The sequence below is a fragment of the Bombus terrestris genome, chromosome 9, assembly GCF_910591885.1.
Source record: "Bombus terrestris chromosome 9, iyBomTerr1.2, whole genome shotgun sequence".
NCBI classification, from domain to species: domain Eukaryota; kingdom Metazoa; phylum Arthropoda; class Insecta; order Hymenoptera; family Apidae; genus Bombus; species Bombus terrestris.
In genome coordinates, this window is record NC_063277.1 from 11311938 (window position 1) to 11334401 (window position 22464).

General features: G+C 34.0%; 2 protein-coding genes across 11 annotated transcripts in view; both read right to left on the reverse strand.

The window, feature by feature from the left end:
* Positions 1–13861, reverse strand: part of LOC100643331 (tropomodulin) — a 118751-nt gene extending 104890 nt beyond the window's left edge. For 2 of the 9 annotated variants that reach the window (XR_001098970.3, XM_012311775.3), the window contains exon 1: positions 13167–13836. Coding sequence is in view for 6 of the 9 variants with exons in the window: in XM_012311775.3 (XP_012167165.1) it covers positions 13167–13343 (177 nt within the window). In the remaining 3 variants the exon portion in view is untranslated. Of the gene's footprint in view, positions 1–13166 lie in introns of all 9 variants that reach the window. The other 7 variants (XR_007225189.1, XM_003397557.4, XR_007225190.1 and 4 more) reach the window with 6 other exon arrangements.
* A 543-nt stretch (positions 13862–14404) lies between these two features.
* Positions 14405–16632, reverse strand: LOC100643207 (methylthioribose-1-phosphate isomerase). 2 transcript variants are annotated; one of them, XM_048408860.1, is made up of 5 exons: positions 16303–16632; positions 15689–15924; positions 15464–15618; positions 15126–15334; positions 14405–15047 (listed from the first exon to the last, which is right to left on the reverse strand). In XM_048408860.1, the coding sequence occupies exons 1-5, from the start codon at positions 16432–16434 to the stop codon at positions 14766–14768; spliced, it is 1014 nt and encodes a 337-aa protein (XP_048264817.1). In that variant the 5' UTR covers positions 16435–16632; the 3' UTR covers positions 14405–14765. The 2 variants fall into 2 exon arrangements, with proteins under 2 accessions (XP_048264817.1, XP_003397603.1); XM_003397555.3 differs by having other exon boundaries at positions 15410–15618; positions 16303–16630.
* Positions 16633–22464: the final 5832 nt, after the last annotated feature.

Below are 22464 nucleotides of genomic sequence, written 5' to 3' on the forward strand. Positions count from 1 at the left end.
ATTAGTGGATTTAAAACAGTTGACAACTAGGAGAATCGCCTAAAGAATTGTAACTTCGATAAATGGTGACGAATCATTTGAGAGCATTTTTAATATTTGATTAAGAGTTGATGGTACCTTGTCCAAGATGAAAACTTCAATTTCACTGACGAAGAGTAGTAAATTTTCACTGACGTTCTAAGTGACAAAGCAAACGAAAATTACGAGCTAGTCATTCCTAAAAGCATATGCTTGACTAAACGCGGAGTGAACATCCTGAAATTATTCGTGATAGCATCATCAACGCTGTCACGACCTTGTGTAGCTTCTACCTACGATGATGTCATCGTGCGCGATTAATGTTTCCGCCAAAATCGTCGACCCAGACTTCGTCGGCCTCGCGAGCGGCCATCGATCTCGTAATTGCTGCGATTTACAAGAATACTAAGCTCTCAGGATATCGATAAATTATAAACTGAAAGCTTGAACGATCGTTGTCGACGTTCATCAACAAGGGATTAATATACGCTTAACGTTTTCATCTTTTTCAATGATGAACAAAAATATAAGATTGAAGGGTGATTTAAATACATATAATAATATGTATCATGCGTAGTTTGCAGCTTTTGCCAACTGATTTCGTACGATATCATATTCTCTCAATATTCTTGTTATAAGAAATAATTTTGGCCATCGCTTCAGAGTTTGTTTTGTAAACATTGATACAGTCCAATATTAAAAATATGAAAAAATAATTGTAGGAATTATTTCAAAATTAAGAATTTTATCAAAATCAATCTTTCCTGTTACGAAAAGCTCTTTTCCTCCTTTTCCATATCACAGAATTTAAAAATACATTTCTTGTACTTTAAAGTACTATACATATGGAACAACTTTCGAATTCTTATTCTCAAGTGATAATTACAAACTAAATTCAATCGAATTTAATATAAGAATTTGTCCTACTTACATGCTCGCCGTTGTATATTATAAAAATGTTAATTCATAATTATAAAAACCCTTACTCTTCTCTTATACATTTAAACCTACACAGATTCAAATCATCGACACACCATAAATACACGAAAAGAAATCGTTCAACAGTTGCTCAGCGACAGTCTGGTTGCTAATTGCCAAAAGACATTGCGAATGTTTAGAATTTTATCGAAGGTGTGAATTGCAAAGGCCACGATGTCGTCACCTTAGGCTCCTCGAGGCACAAGGTCGGCCGAGGCGAGATTTTTGTCAAGACTCCTCGCTCGTGCCAAGAATGTCGCGAACCACGAGGTACGTACTCGAATGCATGCATCGTCCTTTGTACGTACGTTTACGTTTTTACGTATGCACACGAGGAATGCTAATAGTCGAAGAACACGAAATGATCGAGCAGTCGTTGCAAACTCCGTGCTCGACGAAATTGTAGCAATCTGAATTCTTTCGATCAAGATGGATTTAAAGATTTGTTGCTAGATTTTTTCGTGTGATCTTTCTGTCAGAAAGAAATGTTTATCGTTTCATCGTCCTTAAATCAAAGTGCTAGATTTACTAAATTTCAGTCGAGCTTTGTGTTTAGAAAACAATGCAGGAATTTAAATAGCATTCTTTTGTATATTTAGAACCTTTCGTTGAATTGCAAAGATAAGATTTCTTAATGGTGAACGATGTAGATATCAAAAGTATAAAAAATTACAGTTTTAGTGTAAAAATGTTAGTGTAAAAAGATGTGAATTTCAATATTAATAATTAATATTAACTGCAACTTTCTAATGTGCAACTGTAAAGTAGCTAGCAATTTCGCAGAGGACATAATTACTATCCAGAATAAAATAACGCTGAATAGTAAAAAAATTAACGTTTTCCGATACATGTTATGCAAATTTTTTATACTACTTTTTACTTTTTACGGCGAAATATCGTAAAATAGTTCCTGTTAATTAATCAATACCTACGGACAACGACAACCAATAAAATGATATGTAAAACAATAACAAGATGAGAGAGAATGTAAGTAGGTATGGTTTGTTTCTGGTCAGACACGTGCGAAATTCAGTCTACCTTTCTATCCTATTGACTTTTTTAATTCATAAACTATTCGTACGATTTATCCTCAATTTTAGGAATTTCTTTACAAAAACATTTGTTTAAAAAGTTTATTTCCAAATAGATTTTTTCTATTGCTTTTTTACATTGCCAATCAACAAAGTCTTGATCTTTAAGATTTCTTTCTTTTCTTCGGAATACTTTTTAATTTCTTGCATGTTTGCTATTTCCTTTAAAAGCTATAGTTATTGATATACAAAAATCTTAAGCAGCAAAATTGTTTGTCTTTTTATAAGAGGTTTAAAACTTCCTTTTCCATAAGAAGAAATCTCATCTGACGATCTGTAACTTGAACCTTCAAGGCTCTCAGGTTCTTGCAGTTAATACTATTTAAGGCTTCCGGGTGTAAGTCTCGTCTTTTTTTAAGGGGTTTCCAACGTCTTACTTACACTAGCACCGTCAGCAGCTTGCAAAGATGCAAGCACAGAACTTCCTGTTTCCCGCTCATTTAATTCCGGTTTTGTCGTATTACAGTCAACCGTCCATTAATTATAACTGCTAATTATCTAGCTTTTATTTCAATCGATAAACTAATTCATTTTCACTAACAATTAAATAGTTATTATTATCTCCATCCTTTTTGTGATAACTTATAATATTCTTCATGAAATGAAATAATAATAAATGAAACGTATATAATTGTAGGAACATATTGTCACATTTATGAAGATAATTTTGTTAAACATATGCACGAGTATGTGGTTTGCAATTTAATTAATTAGCCCTTAATTCGCTTTAATCTCAATTTGCCTTTATTACCCAATCTACTGTAATGTATTATTTAATTCGTTATTAATCTATTTTAATTCACATTTACCACTCTTCCTGCAATAAAATCAACTTCCAAATTAACTTGTGTATAATAAAGTAATCCCACTTTGATATGAATATTCATTTATTTTCAATGAAGGAAAAAACATCATCTGACAAAGATTCACTTTCAAATTAAATACTAGCAACAAGACTAACAGAGAAACGCATCTTGTCATTAGTATTACATATCGAATCACTGTAAAGTTACATCGTTATGACAACCTACTAAACGTTTCAGAGTAACTGCCCACCACCATAAATCTCGCAGCTCACTGTCACCCAAGCCACAAGTTAAGACCGTTGAATAATTAGTCACGCGTAGATTAGATTCATTTCCATAAATCCTATAGCCAACCAAAGAGACTAAATTGTCCAACAATTTTCATCGAGCAAATGTTATTCTTTTCCCTGATTTTCTTATCTCCTCCTTTTATCATTTTATTTCTTCTTCACCTGTACCTACCGTATTGATTCGATTCGTTTTATTTAATTACGAGTGGCAGAGGAAACAAATCTGAAAAATAAAAAGAAAATGTGAAGAGGGAAGGGAAAAAGGAGAAAGTTTGAAATCGCGTTAAACGATGAAAGGAATGTGGAACGAAAGTTTCGATGTAATTAAGCGAAGAATGAGAAGCGAACGATAAGAAATGGGACGGAAATGTCCACGCGTAAACTGGATGGCTCTTTCGCAGTTTGCGAAATTCATCGTGCAAATTACTCGTCGTGATTCTGACGTTCAATTAATCATAGTAATTTTCAGTTACTTGTCTGGCAACCGTTGAACTATTCTCTGGCGCGACGATGACCGATTTCTCTCTCCCTTCCTTTCGTTTATACTCAAAATTACATGATTCCATTTGAATTTTTCCTGATAGTTGAATCCAATTCTACAATTCTATTTCGTACAGTTTCATTCTTGCCTCTATACGTATATGTACACCGGTCAAACTTGTTACTGTTGGGAAGTGAAATTGGTATCGGTTAATCAATATATCGGACGATTAAAAGTATTTTGTGTTCTGTATTTTGAAAATTATTTCATTGCGCTGGATTCTGAAATAATGATTATAAAATATTAATCGACCAATTGTCGTGTATTTTTCATTTCCTAAATAGCGATATAATTCATTAGCCACAACATTAAGAAACTTAAGAAATCAAATATATCAGGGAATTCTTTTCTTTTACTTCGGATTTTTTAATTATCGGAGTTCTAATTCGGAGCTTTAATTATTCATTGCTAGAAGAATTGTATACTTTAATCAGTACTAAAAAAAGTTGACATATTTATTTTTAGTTTTAAATAATAATTAAAGTACATCAGCAAATAGGTCCCAGAATGTTTGTAATACCTGCTTATCGTTTAGAGTACTGAAAACTATTTTCGTTTCATTAGCGTCTATTTTAAAGAGTGAATCTGGGATATCAAAACATCATCAATATTTCCAGTATGATCTTCCAAACATTTTTAGTCCTCATTCGTACGTTAAACTTTTTGTTTAAGCAATGGCTCTGTTCGATCGTTGGCGCTAGATCGCGTCAACGAGAGTCGTAAATTCTCGTTACGATTCGATAATCGACGCTACGAATTGGTCGATCCCCTATTCCATTTAAGATAATAGAGGTGGTTGACTGATTGTAACACTGAGGTAACAGATTATAATATATACTTTATTCCAACAACTTTGTAGATATAAATAGCCACGCGTCCTACGTACAGACGCATTCTCAGAGACGTGTAAATAGTAAGTCACAACTGATGACTAATCAATGAACGAAAACCAGTGAAGACATTGATTGATCAACGGATAAAAATCAGTCAAGAAATGTCGACTGATCTAAGGATAACAAACCAATGAAGTGTGGTGACGATGCTGTCGCAGAGGAAAATTATTTCTGGGGGTTTGCTCATCACTGGTCGCTTGCGGGTGGAAATAACCGTTGAACATGGGAAAAACCCAACTTTCCTCTTTTTTATCTGATTGAACAATAACCATAAGGAACGTCTCGACTTGAAGATTTTTTATAACAATTAAGGGCCTTAACGGTAAAATAAAAATGCTTAGTTTTATCACAGTTCCTTTGGATTATTGCGATCCGACTAATTATATTTGCACGGCTAGTGGTCGTCTTGATCGAGGGATGGATTCTGGTTTATGTAAAGAGTCACCGAATGTAACAAGCACAGTGTTAAATATTATTATAAAAGTATTCGTGAAAACTTCATGGTATTAGAAACAATGAACAACGTTATTCGTCAAAAACAAAGAAAAGAAATGGGCTACACACCAGGGTTTCTCCGCAAGAAATTGTCTATTAACATCATTGAAACTTTCTGGTACTACACTTCTTGTAATATTGTCAATTAAAATATTTATAATACAATCGATATAAAATATCAAATACATAGAAAGAAACTTAAAATAAATTTTTAAAAATGTTTCGAAAATTCCTTTATTTAAAAACATGCAAAATTGATCCGAGAATAATTCAAAACAACCATATTCCTCCTTTTACAATTGAAAATAAATGAAAATACTAAATACTAGTGTCACTACTATTATTATTTTTTAACAAAGAACTTAGGAAATTTTTCAAAGTATTTTTTAAAAATTCCTTTTGCTCGAAATCCGTAAAATTAGTCAATTTAAAATTTTCCTCTTACTCTTAAAAATATAAGATTAAATCGTCAGAAGACAAATTGCTTTCGAAACTACTCCCTTTTAGTCTCATCCAGACGAAAAAGGAAAAAGTCTACTTTGCCGCTGTGCAAAATTACAAATACGTTACGGACATCTAACGACAACGAATAGAGTATTCCTGTTTGCCAGCTACAAAATCCGGATATTTGCGCGTTGTAAAGCATACGGCCGCGGATATACAGCGCAGTTTCGTGTGATTACGCTTCAACGCTTCTAGCGTTGCCAGTAATCTAAATTTCCGTGTTCTCGTTCGCCCGTTCATCTCACTTTCCATCGTGAAAATTCGCGAAAATTTCGAATACGCGCGAACGAGTATATTGTAAATGTGTTGTTGCCATTGTGCACGAAATATGCGATCCGCTGATTCGAAAGACGAGTGAAGTGTAGGACAAAAGGTTAGGAAAAATGAATATGATCTGCGAAGATCACACAGCTTAGCATCAGCTCGTAAATGCAACGTGTTTTACCTTTAGACCGAATTAATAACCAACCTGACATCGTTTTATTTACATCTAAACGTGGATATAACGCGCATCAACTAAATTGCCGGGTATTTTGTCCCGGGTAGCACGTGCTTGAATAAATTTCCTCGGGCAATCTGCTCCTCGCCGACCATAGGATTTGCCGCTATCAAGGAAATCACTTTGCAGACTGGATCTCTCTAAAACTATGGATGCTTGAAATAGAAAATACGGAGACATTGAAACTAACGTTTATTTTATGATTCGAATCTGTTGGGTTAAGTATACTAACGTAGACTGCCTTAAGTAAGTAATTAGGATACTTGTTACAGGAGAATAATTTCGAAAATTATTTGGTTTCTTATAATTGTCTTTCGCATTCCTGAAAATAAGAGAAAAAATTATTCGTGTAGAATAGCAGGTTCATCGATCTTGTAACTTTTAGGGAAAAGCAATTTCCAATTAGCTGTAAACGTTAACTATGGAACATTTACTTCGGAATTAAAAATATATATGAATAACTCTACTGGAATACATTGCGATAGATTCAATATCTTTTCTATAGAAATACGAATGTAGCTAAAATTTTATTGGGTCCGAATATATTAAAAACTACGTTCAACTGAAACCTGTTTCATCGCATCGACTGATCCAAAATTTAATCAACCTCCAAATATTTACGGCTCGCTTTATAACCAACACTCATTTTTTAATTCCACCTCCACTTTCCTACCAATGAAACGAAAAACAGTTCGTGAGTTATTAAATAATCTCTGGAAATTCGTCTGCCGAGCCGGCAGAACGACGACAAATCGAAGCAACGTCATCTTTTTTCGATTCCAAATCTTTTGGTCCACCGCCATATAGCATAAAATTTATATAAAAAATAAAAATTAAACTTAAAACGTAATTCTGTTGAATGAAATATATTTTTTAACAGATGTTGAGATCCACGAAACGAAAGCTGATCGAAGCCTCGCCCAGACCTTGGTTCTATTTTAAAAGCAAGTCAGTGCGAACGTTCGATCTTTCGAATCCGTTCCCGGTCGCAAGAAGCGCATTAACGACGATTTATCGACCTATTCAATCCGCGGATCGACCTGCCACTTTTAAGTCGATTATCGACCGATACGAACGAGGAAAGAGAACGATCTTCCTCTTCGTTCCTAGTTGCTCTTTCGCGAAAGCAGTCGCCGATTTCGACGATGCTCCTGTTTATTCCACTTAAGCAGTGTCATCTGTGCAACAAAAGGACGATTATCAGTTCTCATTCGTTCCCAGACGACGATTCAAGTCGCAAATTGCAACACCCCTTCAACTACGTCTCACGTTTATCCTCTGTAATTGTTTCCGCGCCTCAATCAACGTTTGAATCATTCGTTTATAGGAATTAATGATCCGATGTTTGAGACATTTTATTTCTCTGTATAAATATAGTTTCTTATGATAGTGTTCTTGGAATAATTCTCTGTATAAATATAGTTAATAATAATAAATAATTCTCTGTATAAATATAGTTTCTTATGATAGTGTTCTTGGAATAATTTATTTCAACTATTGAAAGATCTGAAAGTATGTAAAATTGTAAAAAAACTTAGAACGATATTCTGAAGATAGCATAAAATACTTATTTCTGGCGATTTCAATTGCAATCACTCGATGAAACTATACCATTTCCTTTACGCTATAAAATTAAAAATCTATATTATAACCACAATTTATTATAATAAGAATTGTAAAACCCTATAACGAGAATATGCCCATCTTCCACGAAGTAGGAAAAGGAGCATCATCATTTAAAATTATAAAATCATTTTAAAATGCTAACTTACAGGCGTCTGAAATTTAGAGCAACTGTACTATTCCCTTGATATTCCAAAAGATCTAATAGAGCATTCGCAAGAGGAAAACAGTCCTCATTTACCGTTAGATTTCCAAGTATTATCAAACCCATGCGTCCATCCACTATTACGCAAACAACTGCAAATATCTCCTTGGTCCAAATTTAAACCGAACGCTAAACCGCCTCAAATTTTTCAGAAACAACACTATCATATGAAAACAAAGCTACCGCCAACACGCCATACGTCATCCGCTACGCAAACCGGAAACGGGTTACCCCTGTCGCGATCAGTATTGGAGCACAGCTAATGTTAATTCGTTCTCTGATTTCAGTGTTCTGTTTCGTTAGTTCTCTGATTTCAGCGTTCACAGAAAGCGGATGGATCCCCCTTGCAACGACGAAATTTATGCGGGTGATAATTCAACGTCTACCCTCGCGACACGACAATGATAATAACGATGAGAATGATTTAGTTGAATTATCTGCGGCTTCGAAGCAGCAGGCCTGCGCAGGCTACACCCGTGGCGCACGTGTGTTTCAGGGATTAATGCTTCAAGACGGCCAAAACTATGTCTATCTTCGACACGTCTATATGGAACGTCCGGCGGAGAGAGACAGCCGGCTGAAATTATCCTCTTGCCAAGCCCAACCGATTCCGACGCGAGTTATTATTGAAATCTTCCGCGCGATGCCGCACGTACCCGCGACGACTGACTTTAATTAAATAAATATTTATCGACGCGAGCAAAGGTTCGTAAAACCAGCATCAAGCAATGGGAAATCGAACGTTACTTTCGTTTAAATCGCTTTGGGAACCTTTCCGTCGTACAGGCGTTTTCTATTGTCGTCGAAACGTTATTCTCTTATTTTCTCCAGTATTTCCATGGAATGATTGTTTTCACGATGAATTTTTCTTTCTTTTTTTGTTTTGTTTGAATGCATCCCAACTTTATGTAGAAAATAATTTGAAAGCGTGGAAAGATTCAGTGTGCAGAGAGAATTTTTGTATCGTGAATATTTGCTTTCACGGTAGAGAGCAATTTGTATATATTTTTATTCGGGAAGAGAATCTTTTAAAAAAGGGTGGGATTTAGTTACTTTTTAAAAAGGCAGATTTATGTAAAGGCGGTAGTGTATGAAATTAGAAATTTTGTCAAATGTAATGGAAACGTATAATTTGTCGTGTAACTGTCGAATTAATTATCTTCTATAAATTAGAATTTTAAAAATACAGATATACATTCTATTGACTGTAACAATTACATCATATACTTCAACGAAATAAAGCAAAAGAACATGTTCTAATTTCTGATTTTTGTTCCCACCTGTACACAAAATTTGCAGTCCTTTATACTTCAAGAGAGCAAAATTCTATTACTGTAGAGTTCAAATAACATAAATACTCTAAAAGATTCCACTCTGAGCTGCACTGCTAATATGAAAATGCAAAACGTAAAACTTCCTTACAGGTGATCTATCAACAAAAATAGATTACACATACAATAGATTTTTAATACCTTCTCTTATTTATTTTAACCTCGTGAAACATTTTTCCTGCATTCTATCAGATTTACAGCATACAAATTCTACTAGACAAAATCATAAGACACAAATCAAAAAATAGCAAACACATATGAAGTCAACAGACAATCCATTTCGCTATAGCAAATTCTGCGCGAAACGAGGCAACACCTGAGAGAATCGACGTGAAGCAGAAGGAGGTGATTATCGTTAATCGGAAGTCCCAATCGCGAGGGATGTTCGCCGGACATTCATCGGTCGGGATTTACATCGTGTCCCCCCATCTTCGTTTCACCGTTCGAAACGAGTCCGTTGCCAGATCTAAAACCGTCGCGTCGTACCGACAATGACGTAGAATCTGAGTAAATCGCGCCCGTTGTCCGCTCATTTTGCATTAAACGCCGCCCGACTAATCTTTCTTATTCCACGTCGCGGCGTGTCGCCTCGTCGCGTCCATTTAATTTCGTGCCCGAATTACCCTTTTGTCTTTTAAAAGCTCGACAGTCTCAATGAATACCGGGCAACTTCGCGGAACTGGTTCTGTTCCCTTTCCCTTTCTCGTTAGAGCTGTAAAAGAACGAAACAACCAACTTTGATGAATCGTTTGAAACCCTTTGTCTCTGGATCTTGGATCGTCTGTTTCTATTTTTGAAAGATTTTGCTTGGATTTTTCGAGAGAACGTTTGTTATTGGAAAAAATGTTTCTTGTCGAGTTTGCTGTAAATTTTGCCAACAGTCTGTAAACATAAATGGAGACCAAGGTTTCTTTTTCTATTGTTAATGTTCCGCGGCCTGTTTGGAATATGAGGAAACAAAGAATGTAGGTTTATGGCTGTGTGTTACAATTGGTTTTTGGGTGAAGATTTAAATATCGGTAGAAATTTTGGATAAAGTACTCGAAATGATTAATGAAATGATATACGAATGAAATTGAGCATTTTCCTTCCTCTGTTAAAAGCAAATTTGATCTGGAGAAAATGTTTTGGAAGGATACCTGAACATTTCATAGAAATTCTTCCAATTTTTGTGTTATCAAAAATAAATGTTTCTAAAAAATCTTAAGTGCTAAAAGACTTTAAATCTTTAATTAATAGAAAATAAAGTAATTAAAATTTGATTATAAAATCTTGAAATTTTATTATAAATTCATGATAAGAAATCTATCCAAACTCAAATTGCTATTGTACTAACTGCACTAATGTGCGATATTATCGCGCTAATGTATTCAGATATGATTTCATCTAAGAATTAGAGACGGGTGTTTACGATTGGTTTAGAACTTATGTTTAGATTTTCTTCGCTGATTTTATGCATTGGGCTCGAGTAAACTAAGTTGGGTTTCGATCGTATCATCACGTGCAGTGAAATCTCGATTCGTTTCAAATATTATCAAACAACGACCGAAATTTATAGAATTCTTAACAGTCTAACTGTCGCATTAAATTATCGAATATCGAAATCTTTTAACTACCAACATTAACACGCAATAAAAACAACAGAATTATCAGTAATAATTATCTTTATATATATTTCTACAAATGGTATTTTTAAGGCCTATAATTTTACACACAGATAATATTTGATGGTAATTAAATAATATAATTTCGCATTTAATTATACAATAAATTAAGGCCTGTGTACTTTAAAAAATATCTCTACTACTACTACTACTAAATATTGTGAAAAAACTCCAATACTTCGAAGCTACGAAATATTTGCAAGTATCGAATTCGTGTGTCGAAATTCAAATATTTGCGTGATTGGAATATTGAAGAAAAGTCGGAAAGATATATCTACAATATTAAAAAATTTTAGTTTGTTTTGCGCAAATGTTGAACAATATATACGATTAAGTTTATTCCCATTTTATCGATCACTCTTACTGGTAATATGGCAATGTGCTATTTTCAAGAATTACCAATTTAGGACGATAACTTCATTTTATTGTTCCTATTATTTGTTTATAAAAGATACAAAACAAACTCACAAAAGATAGCGCACTTCAGAAAACCAATTGACAAACAGCATTGAAAATTATCTTTTAAAATTAGAAAACCATTAAACTCAGACCTGACCTATGCATTTCATAACTATTCAATTTATCGCATCTTTGATCCGCCTACGTTCGACAATATCTTCTATCTTTATTTATTACGCAAGCCATAAAGCATTTCGTTAATTGCACATGACTCGATCAATCCTAATTCCCAAATAAAATCCACAAATAATCGACATCAATTTAAGTGTCTAAGATATTCTAGAAGAAACGTCAAAAATTTGTATCGTATCAGATACTAGTATACCAATATTATTATAGCATAAAAACAAATATTATTATTATTAGACTGTCGATATTTATGCAAATTCATATGTTTATAAATATAATTAAAAAATGATACAGAATCGTTTAACTACTAAATATTACAACGAAAAATATATCATAATTATCGTTAATTAAAATGTTCTAACATTTCAAAATTGAGGAAAACGGGAGTTTTATCATTTTCTTTGTGCTATCGTTATTTTTCTTTATTCAGTTTGTAAACTGAGATATTTTAATATCTAATCATTATCTCGTAACAGTTTACAGCCTTTGTGATATAACTATTTAATAAGTAAATAACACAATGAACTTGAAATATTTCATTACATCCTGAAGAATGAAAAAGATAATAGATAGGATATCTTAACTAACCAAGGCAATATACTTTGGATGTTTTATATATTTCTGCATAATTACATTTTACACCTGCATATTCGTCATAAAGGTATAAAAATTCACAGTCTAGTTATAACATAAGAATCACGTGAAATTTTCAGAATAAGTATTCGCGGGAAATACAAATCAGTGTAGCGTCGTGTGCGGTCTACTCATTGTTAGTGGTGCCGCGGGCATCAACGAAACCGAATAAAGTTACGCGCCAAATAAAGTTGGTAAATCGTACGAAAATCCGCGGTTCGAAATAAGTCCATTTATCCTTGACGAATATCAGAATGAACCGAGATTCTCGAGCAAGCGTAGTCGAACACAAGTCTCTGCGTTTATTCTTGGCATGCACGAATGGAACTCTAAAAAAAAAACCGTCTTAAATCTCCACGCACTTCATTCGATGTCTTCCTATCGATTAGTCGTTTATCGATACATTGACGTCCATTTTGTATTAATTATGCAAAGAACTATAATCGTCCTGTTGGATATATCAAATAAACAGATTCTTCACTTCATTTTATACTTCCTCCAAATTCTATCGCTGTATCTGTAAGTTGATGAGGTTATGGCAATTGATATTGATGGAGTATATTAATGAACCAAATATAACATGTATCATTTTTTAAACATTACATAAATGTTAAGTAAATAGCAGCAACTTAAATAAACAAAGTTATTTACTATATTTATCTAACGCTAGTTACTTAATTATGTGATTCTTATTGTAATAAACCCATGAAGTAGAAATATTAAAACTCTAAATATCATAGATATTTTAAAGAAACGCGTCATTACATACAAGAAATATATAGTATACATATGTCTTTCTAACGTTATAAAAGTATCTCATGTGGAAATACTTTTTAATAAAGCTATCTATTGACATCGCTTTCCTCGCATCCAACGGTAGAATCGAAAATTTAAGGCGGTGGAGGTAGAACGTCGCAACCGTTTGTAATAAACGCCCACGTAGGGGCGCCAGCAACGAATCTCAGTTACTGTAATCGCACGTGTCACTTATACATGTTGTCACTTACTTCTTGGATCTTGTAGCTCGTCCGAACGGTCTTGCGTTTGGTGGTGGTGACCTCGTACGTCTCCTCCACAGTGGGCGCTTCATCGTCCTCGTTTGTGCCATTATTGTTGTCGTTGTTTACAACATCCTTATCGTTCGCCGACGGAGCGTCAGGACCGAGGACGTCCGTCACATCCATCCCCGCGTTCTCCGTATCGGCTTCCAGGTTGAACGATCGTGTCAACGAATGAACCGAAGAGATTCAAGAGAAATTCGATACTTTTTATTGTACTATCGATACTTCCTCTTTATTCTCGATCGATACACAGGCAGGAGCCGCCAAGAAAAATTAAATTACGCGGCGGTTGGAATTACCAGAACGATGACGGAATTCGTGAACGAACACGCTCGCAACAAGTGAAAACTGGCCCGTGCAACAGCCACGCGAAGAACTTCAACGAGCAACCGACGAAACTATTCCGGGATCGACGAAGTTCTGCACGAAGCAAAGAGACTGACCGTACTAAAGCATCACGGCTCGAGAAACCCGCGGCGAACGCGTTCCCGCGCGCCTTTCAACGGCGAAAATAGATTCTCAAGTTTTCCCAAAGGAACTACACACGTCGTAGCTGTGTACCCAGTGTCGAATTCGTCGTTCACTTCGAACGATAAATATTCGCCGCAAATCACGTTCAATAGGAATCGCTGTTCGCGCGAATCCACTGTTTCCGTTCAAAATCGCGACTCTCGACTAGTCACGTTAAAGTGGGTCTGCAAGAAATCGCGCCAAGAAGCCACACAACTCGCGAGACCTATCGATTATGGAAGAAATCGATTCTTATACCATGGGCTTCTCTCGTTTCTATAACGTATATTTTTATTGTTGGTTATGTCACTCATTTATTTTTGTTGTTTCTCGTACATTTGTGAGAAATTATTATATTGCGTGGAAGATGAATTTGTAAGGAGAATTAGTAAAATGGAACAAAAAAATGTAATTTTGAATTCGATGCGGTTCGAGACGAGAATTTCTGAAAGTTTGCTTTACTTAAAGATAAATTTGTAGTATATATTTATTTATCGTATTCCGTAAAACTATTTCGTAATCTACACTTATGTAAAATTCGTTTTATGATAAAATTAAGTTGTTTACGCGTTGGAAAATCGAAAGTTGCCGATCCCACGCACTGTATTGTCGAAGTTTAGGTATTCGCGCCATCTGGTGGTACTCGGGTGGAGCAAAATTATAAGAACACATGATTAAAAAATGTTTTCGATTATCTTATATTTTATGCCAATGATCCATTTGATCAATATTTGATTCTTTTTTCAATATCAATACAACTATTTGTTTGAGATATTCATCACTATAAATATATATATAAAAATCACAGCGGAGTAATAAGGCATTTAATACGAATATGTATATCCATGGTACATTTTGCTGCGTCCATCAGACTTAACGTGTTCAAATAAGCGTAATCTGGCAACAATTTTATTATAACTCGAAGTATTTAAATAAACAATGCCTGGCAACAATTTGTTGTAACATCGAAATCACCGATTAATTCGTTCTTATAAATGCATCCAGAAGATTCTTTGCTCGTAATCAATCGATACTTTATGAGTTTTCATAGTTCTTCAATTGTATCAGATCTTCAGGTCTGTATACCCCAACTTCCGTAATGATACCTTTAATCAGACTAGCTGGGGTTACATCAAAGGCTGGATTCCAACATTGTATTCCAGGTGCCGCGATTCGTTGGTCGTTTATGTGTGTCATTTCCCTTTCTGGCCTTTCTTCGATAACTATATGATCACCATTAGGAATAGTAAAGTCTATGGAAGTCCGTGGAGCTGCTACATAGAAGGGAACATTGTGGTACTTAGCAACTATAGCAATCTGTAAAAAAACAAAAGTAAATAAGTATATTATAACAATTTTAAAGATTCCAATGGACATAATTGAAGCACATATTACCTGGTAAGTTCCAATTTTGTTAGCTGTATCGCCGTTTGCAGCAACCCTGTCTGCACCAACAACAACTGCAGAGATATTTCTTGATTTCATCAGTGCTGCCACCATATCATCGCAAATTAAAGTCGCAGGAACATCTTCATATACTAATTCGTACGCAGTCAGTCGCGCTCCTTGGTTATATGGCCTTGTTTCGGAGCAATATGCGTGTTCTGTAACAGTAATACACACTATATAACTTTATCGAATCCTGTCTAATGCTGGAGACTAGAACATGCAAACGTTACCAAGACTATTTCTCTTATGAAGGGATCTAATAACACCTAAAGCTGTGCCATAACCTGCTGTTGCAAGACTGCCAGTGTTACAGTGCGTCAAGATTCTAACGAAGTTGTCCCCTGATACGTTCTTCAGAATTTCCTGAGCTCCATAGTCCCCAATGGCCTTGTTATCTGCGATATCCTTTTCCAACATGGCTTCTATGGCTGCGATAAACCTACAAGCATCATTAATAGTAACAACATTGCAATCAAATTAATCTGTTTGATTTAGACCAATTCTTATACCTTTCTTTCATTTCAATTACATTAACAGTCTCATCTTTACTAAGCTTATTAGCCAACTGAATTAATTCATCTGCTGCTATTTTCATATTAACAGCAGTTGGTCGAGCTGAGACCAAGTAATTCAATTTCCCCTCTACATCCCGTCGTAGACTCTTCTTGTCCATATATTCTTCATTCCTAATCTCTGTTGCTAAACTTAAACAGCCCACGATAGCTATTGCTGGTGCGCCTCGAACCTATAAATATTACAGAAAGTGGACTACAATTAAATGCAAAAACATTTTCAATTCTATTAACTGAAACAGTGGCAAATTGTTCCATATACGACGAATGATTTAAGTCAACTAATTCTTCCAATTAAAATTCCGTTCGCGCGAATCGCCTTAAATTGTCACAGTTTACTACAATTTAACTACTCTGAGTTCTTATTGCTTGTCAATAAGTACAACTGTATGCGATATCTCTCACTATTATACTCGTACACAACCTATGTTTGACGTGAGCAAAACCCACCATGAAAGACAGTAATTTTGATATTTTATAAAATTAAACTCTTAACTCTTAAAAAAGAAGAAACGATCGAAAGTTTTAGACTGTTTGCATGATAAACGTACCTGCATGTTATTGATGACTTTCCAGCCATCCTCCACGCCTTTGACAGGGATGTATCGGGAGATTGCCGGCAACAATATCTGATCCAGTATCTCCAGCTTGCCGTTTTCCCATTTAATCGCTTGCAACGTCATTTTAATCAGTCAAATACGAAACACAAATCCTGTGACACTGGCTGGGTAATATACGTGCAGATTCGAGACGCGGCTAGTAGAACCGCGGCTTCGTAGTTTCTGAATGAAATGAGTTCCCGTTCATTTGAAGCTCACGTGCACTTCGGACGACCGTGACTCGAAGTCTACCGTACCGTCGTATCGTGGAACTATCACGTGTATATACGTAGCCGTATCTATGTATGAATTAGCCTCGTTCAGCGCCATCTGTCCACCATCCGGACAACTCTCCTAGGCGGAAGTCCCGTTACGCGAACCATTCAAATTATTCCGCATTTACAACACTTTCACAAAGATTTACAGCCCCATAAAGCAATCTGCCAGGAATCTTTGGAATATGTAATAATGGAAATAATAAACGAAATTCTACAGTAAGAGAGTGACGTACCTAACTCTTAATTATACCTACTTGTACCAAACTTAACTGTACCTAAAACTTAATTTTATTAAGTAAATAGCACTCATAAGGAATGAAATTGTACAGTACGTTTCAAACACTTTATAAATTATTGTTATAATCAGTTTATCAGTATTGTGATGCTTATCATTGATTGTTGATACTTATGCAGAGATTAGAACTCGATAAGAGTTCAACTTTGTTTATTTGTTTAAAACAAAAACATTTTACGATTTTTATCATATTTCGAATAATTTCCAGTTTTCAATAAATTAAAGATTTTATGTTAAAATCTCTGTTTATCATACCACAGCTTAAGTACATATAAATAATCCTTCTTTACGAGTGTTCTACGTACATTGCAAGATAAGTGCAGCGTATTTTGCCAACGATGTCGTTGAAAACTGCAAGCGAATAATATTATACAAAAATGATACTATCACCGCATTTTTCTATGTTTGTTATTGTCGAATTGAGTACATACAACGTGTATACATTTATGTACATATAGAAGCGTGAACGAAAATTATGAATTAATATTTTCTATTTTATTGATATTTCCTCCAAGTGTTAATACAATTAATATTTCCGTCATAAAAATTTATAATTCATTGGCTTCGTCGCACTGTGGTGCATATTTCGGTAAAGTTATTTCAACGGAATTCTAGAAAAACATTTCTATATACATATATTCTATGCATCATCATATTTCAATTTTAACAAACCGTGAGTGTTTTATCTTTTACTTATCCCAAAGTGAAAAAATTCAAATTGTCGATAGAATTTTAAAACTATTTAAGGTTGATACGTTCTTAATTGTAAAGAGTAAATTGATTGAATTAAATTCTTAATTAAATTATCTTAAGTAAATTCTTAATTATTTGATCCTTTTTTTCTAGTTACTTTACTTGAATAGCGGATCGAAATAGTTTCATTTTAGCTTCATCAAAATTTGTTTAATGAGAATTTTATCTGCAGTAATTGTCGTTAGTCACGAGTGGCGCAACAAAGAATTAATCATTGTTTTTCACTAATTATGAACTTTTCTCAATATGCCTTCAAATATACCTAAGTTTATCGTCTGTTATTTAGCTAGCGATTATTAACTATTTTCAATGATTTTTGTATTAAAAGAGAGATAAGAACGCAATGTTCTTGCAATATCACCGATAACAATATAATTATACATTAACATTAATCGAAGCAAAGCTTATTGCTGTACAAGAATTATGTTAAATTGCGAAGTTTCCAGTTTCTTAAGAAAAATTTCCTAATTATTAAAGTAAAGTTTAAAGTTTAAAGTTTATTCCTACAGAATAGAATACACGAGAACAATTTTATGACGTGTCTTTGAAAACAAAAGGCTACTTTCAAACCCTCAGAATATTACTCAGAGTATTATCGTATTGTCAGAATTTGTCATCGCTTGCTATAGTATGCCCTGGAATTTTAGGACCCCCAGGATAAGGTAATTAGCACTTATCAATAGACAATGATATCATAAATCCACTATTTCCGTTCAGGTAAATTAACCGTACCTTTTACTCAGTTTACTCAGTTTACTCGGTTTAAGTTGTTCGATAGATCTGGGAAACCTTCGAAAGTCTTGTCTTATGTTTACATCAATATAACCCTGTAACCTTTAATCTCCAAATCCCTTCAGTAAAAACTTAAATTTTGTAAGAATCTGATTTTCGATATAGATATAATCGTAACTTTTTTTTATATTTTTCTCTACATTATCAAATTTCTTAACGAGGCGAATACACGATAGAAAAATCATTCAAGTTGCAGCATCAAAGTGAAACAAACGAAAACAATTTATTTCTCATTAACATAACGGAACAAATAACAAAACCAAACGTTGAAATCACAACTCCAAAAGTCAAACTTAATCGTATAACAAATACACACGATGACAAACGATAACGCGTTGAAATTGTCGATAACGATTGCCGAAAGTTACAAGAAAGTTACAATGATTTTCAATGACGCCTGACTTAAGACACGCACGCGTGCATTTCGATACAAAGAAAATCGTTCTCACTCGCGATGCCATTCGTCACTTTGATTCTTTACAATTTACATGATCCCAGTCTTGTACGTATGGCCGCGTGTTCACTCGTGACCGAATGCTCGTAACATATTTCAAGCGCAAATTACTTCATTTACTTTCCACGTTTTAAAAAAACCTTTGCATTTCAAAATAGATTGCACTTTTCATTCGGCTTCGCACATCTAACTCGTTGAAAGCGTAATGTCGCCAGGTGATTCGATCATTTTCCGTGGACTTTCCGTCTTTCGCGATGGAACAAGAAATATCGAGGAAGATGGTGTCCGAGTTTGATGAAAATTTTCGCACTAGTGCTTCGGAGTAAATTTTTATTTAACTTCATCGGGGAATCTAATTATCAGATTTAAAGAGAAATATGTATCTTTTTAGTCGCTATGATTTCTTTAGTATGGTGTACGTGATTCATCTTCTCATTGATGTAGTTACGATTACGTGACTCAGAAACATTGACTTTCTTATGTTTGTAATAATTTGTATTGTGTTTCTTAATTGATTAGCGAGAACGTGATTATCGAGTGACACAGTCTAATTTCTGCACATCATTTCCGCCTGATAAGACACTGCACGACATTGAAGGTAGAATTATCAAGAATTAATTTATTTATGACAATCAAAAAAGCGAGAACGCGTATTCAAGTTCGAGGACGTCTTGGAAAATTATAAAATATTAAATGCTGTTTCTTCATTCCTATCGCATACAGGATTACATAAAAAAAAAAAATAAATAAATAAATAAAAAGAAGATTAAACTTCCTTTCAAAGCAATTTCCCTTCAGCAATTGGCAGTAAAATGTTAAAAACTGTAAATCTTGTATCAAAGAATTGTAAGTGATTTATATTTGTTGCAGGTACATAAAAGGAATACAAACCTATGTAAAATTTATTTGTTTAATATATTCTATAAAATCAAAGATATTCTTTAAAAAATAATGATTATTAAAATAATTAAAATAATACAATATTATTATCTATTATATTACTAAAATAATAATCTGCTGTCTTTCAAGTAGATAAATAATTTTCTCATAAATTTATTCAATTATATTTTTATCTTACATTTGGTATTTGTTACCTTACAGCAGCATTTTGTCTTGAATTTCTCATCTTTATCTGAATCTTTATTTAAATCATGAAAGCAAGAATTATTCGTAGTCATTGAAGAATATTTTTTAGACAGCAAAAATAGTAATGGACGTAATCTAGATTTGCAAATTACCATAGATACGATGGAATGTCACATTCGAGCTTATTCAATTTTTGATGAGTACGCATGAAGCATGTGTACGAGGGTTGTCACCATGAAGAATAGGATCCTTTCCATTAATCATTGTAGCTCGTGTCTCGCTAATTTTTTATGAAAAATCTCGACCATACCCAACACGACTCGTCAGTGATTGATTCACCACGTCGTATGAGGCATGATGAACAGTATAAACCATTAATAATCAAACTTTTCGTAACTCAAATTATAGTGAAAAATTTGATGTAGTAAAAACTTCTCAACCTCTGACTAGAATTCTACAAATGGTAAAAAATCGACCGGTAATTATCTCTTATTACTCTTACATTTAAAAAATAACTTAATCTCTGGCATTGATAAAACGAACTATATTTTGTATCTTCAACTTTAATTCCTAACATATCTCCTACTTTTAATAAGAGAAAATGAAATAATACAGCTCATGTGAATAACACATAACACATTTATGTAGAAGCTGATTCAAAAGTGGAATGAAAAATCTGTGCGATAGCCTCCGGGAAAGTAGACAAAAAGTTAGCTTCAAGTGTTCCAGATCAGTTCCATTTTATTTTAACACGAGTCGCTTCCTTTTATTCAGATACCAAGCAGAGGTTATCAGTGGCCGCATATTTATACCATTTCAACGCGATATGATAGATTATTATGTGAAAACAATTTGCAAAAACAGAGTTATACGAGATAAAGATGGCTTAGCGTAACTATTAATAATTAATCTTGCCCGAATACAATTTTTCAACAATAGAAGGCTTGTCAATTATGTCACTGTAATGCAAAACTTCATTTGTTGATCTACAGTAATACGTATTAGATTGTAACACATGGAATATCCGTTTAATGTTTCCAAAGTCAGGAAAGGAAGATCGATCATAGCAAAACGTATGTATATCATTTGTCTAAACCGGGGTTTACATAAAATTAAATTTCGATCTATGCTCTTTGAGTTAATTTTTCATTCCTCGAGTCTCTTCTCTTTGATCACCCTGTAGAATAACCTCGATCCCATAGCTGACAATTAACCAGTTCGTCATTGAGCCCGTTTAGAACAAGGCAAATAACTCGAGATTCGTTCTCTCTCGTTGTCGTCGATGACGCAGGAAATTTTCGACGATCACGTCACGATATCTCGCTTTTCATATCATTACACTTTGTGAAACGTACCCATCGTTCTTCAAAACTGTGTACTTAAGAAATAACCGGAGGAGGTAATCTTCCATTCTGGAAGAAATGCACTTCAGCGTAGAATACGATTTACCGGTCGTAAAACACTTGATTTAAGGCAGCAGCTGCTACGCGAACCTTTTTGTTTTCAAGCATTATTTAAAATGAAAATGAGTCACTGTTCGAGCGATCCAGGAAGATTTTCTATTGGGAAGATTTCTCATGGGATTTTCTTCGTTGCAAAGAGGCGGAAAAAACAATGCGTAAGACGAAGCTCATTATATTACGAAAACTTAATACAGATTTTATAAATTATCAAGTACATATGTACTGGTAATTATTTATGCAATGAAGCGACAGCTGATTATTTATGACTAAGCAGAAGTTTGTATGATTTTTGTTTATGAAAGGAATCAGTTGCGAAAAATTATCGAAGAAATCACGATTTTCTTTGATGTGTTATCGGTACTAGAAACGTTACTATTTCTTGATTAATCAAATCTTATTTCCAAGTAGATTAATCAAACGAATGAATAATATACTTTGAAAACTTATCTGGCAGATCAAGATTCTCTTCGTAGAGATATTTTCATGTCAAAAATATTGTATTCTTATAATTAATTAAGGATTTTATTATCATTTATCTTTGTGAGATAAATCAACAATGAATTATTTTTCAAATTATGTAAAAAAAACAATTATTTATTATTTATCAAAATTTATTACTAATTTATACGAAAGAAATCAAAATTTTAAGAGTTTTGTAGAAAAGTATTCAAAACTTGATTCTTCGAGTTATCGCCACGATAAGATCTACGTGCCATTTTCTGTGACGGAGAAAAATGATGTTACGTCAATGTTGACTAAAGGAATTCAAGCTATTTCAATATACTAATACATAATGCCAACATCGTGTTTGCTTGAAACGTTCGTCAAGAAAGATTCGAATGGCCCCCTGAAGTATTGCATGATCTTTGAACTAACGTAAAACTACCGATAAGATAGCAACAAACGTGACTGTGCTACGTGATTAGTTTCAATTTTGTTTCTAGTTTTCGTTGAAGAAAGTAAAAAACCAACAGGATCTTGAGCATTAAATAA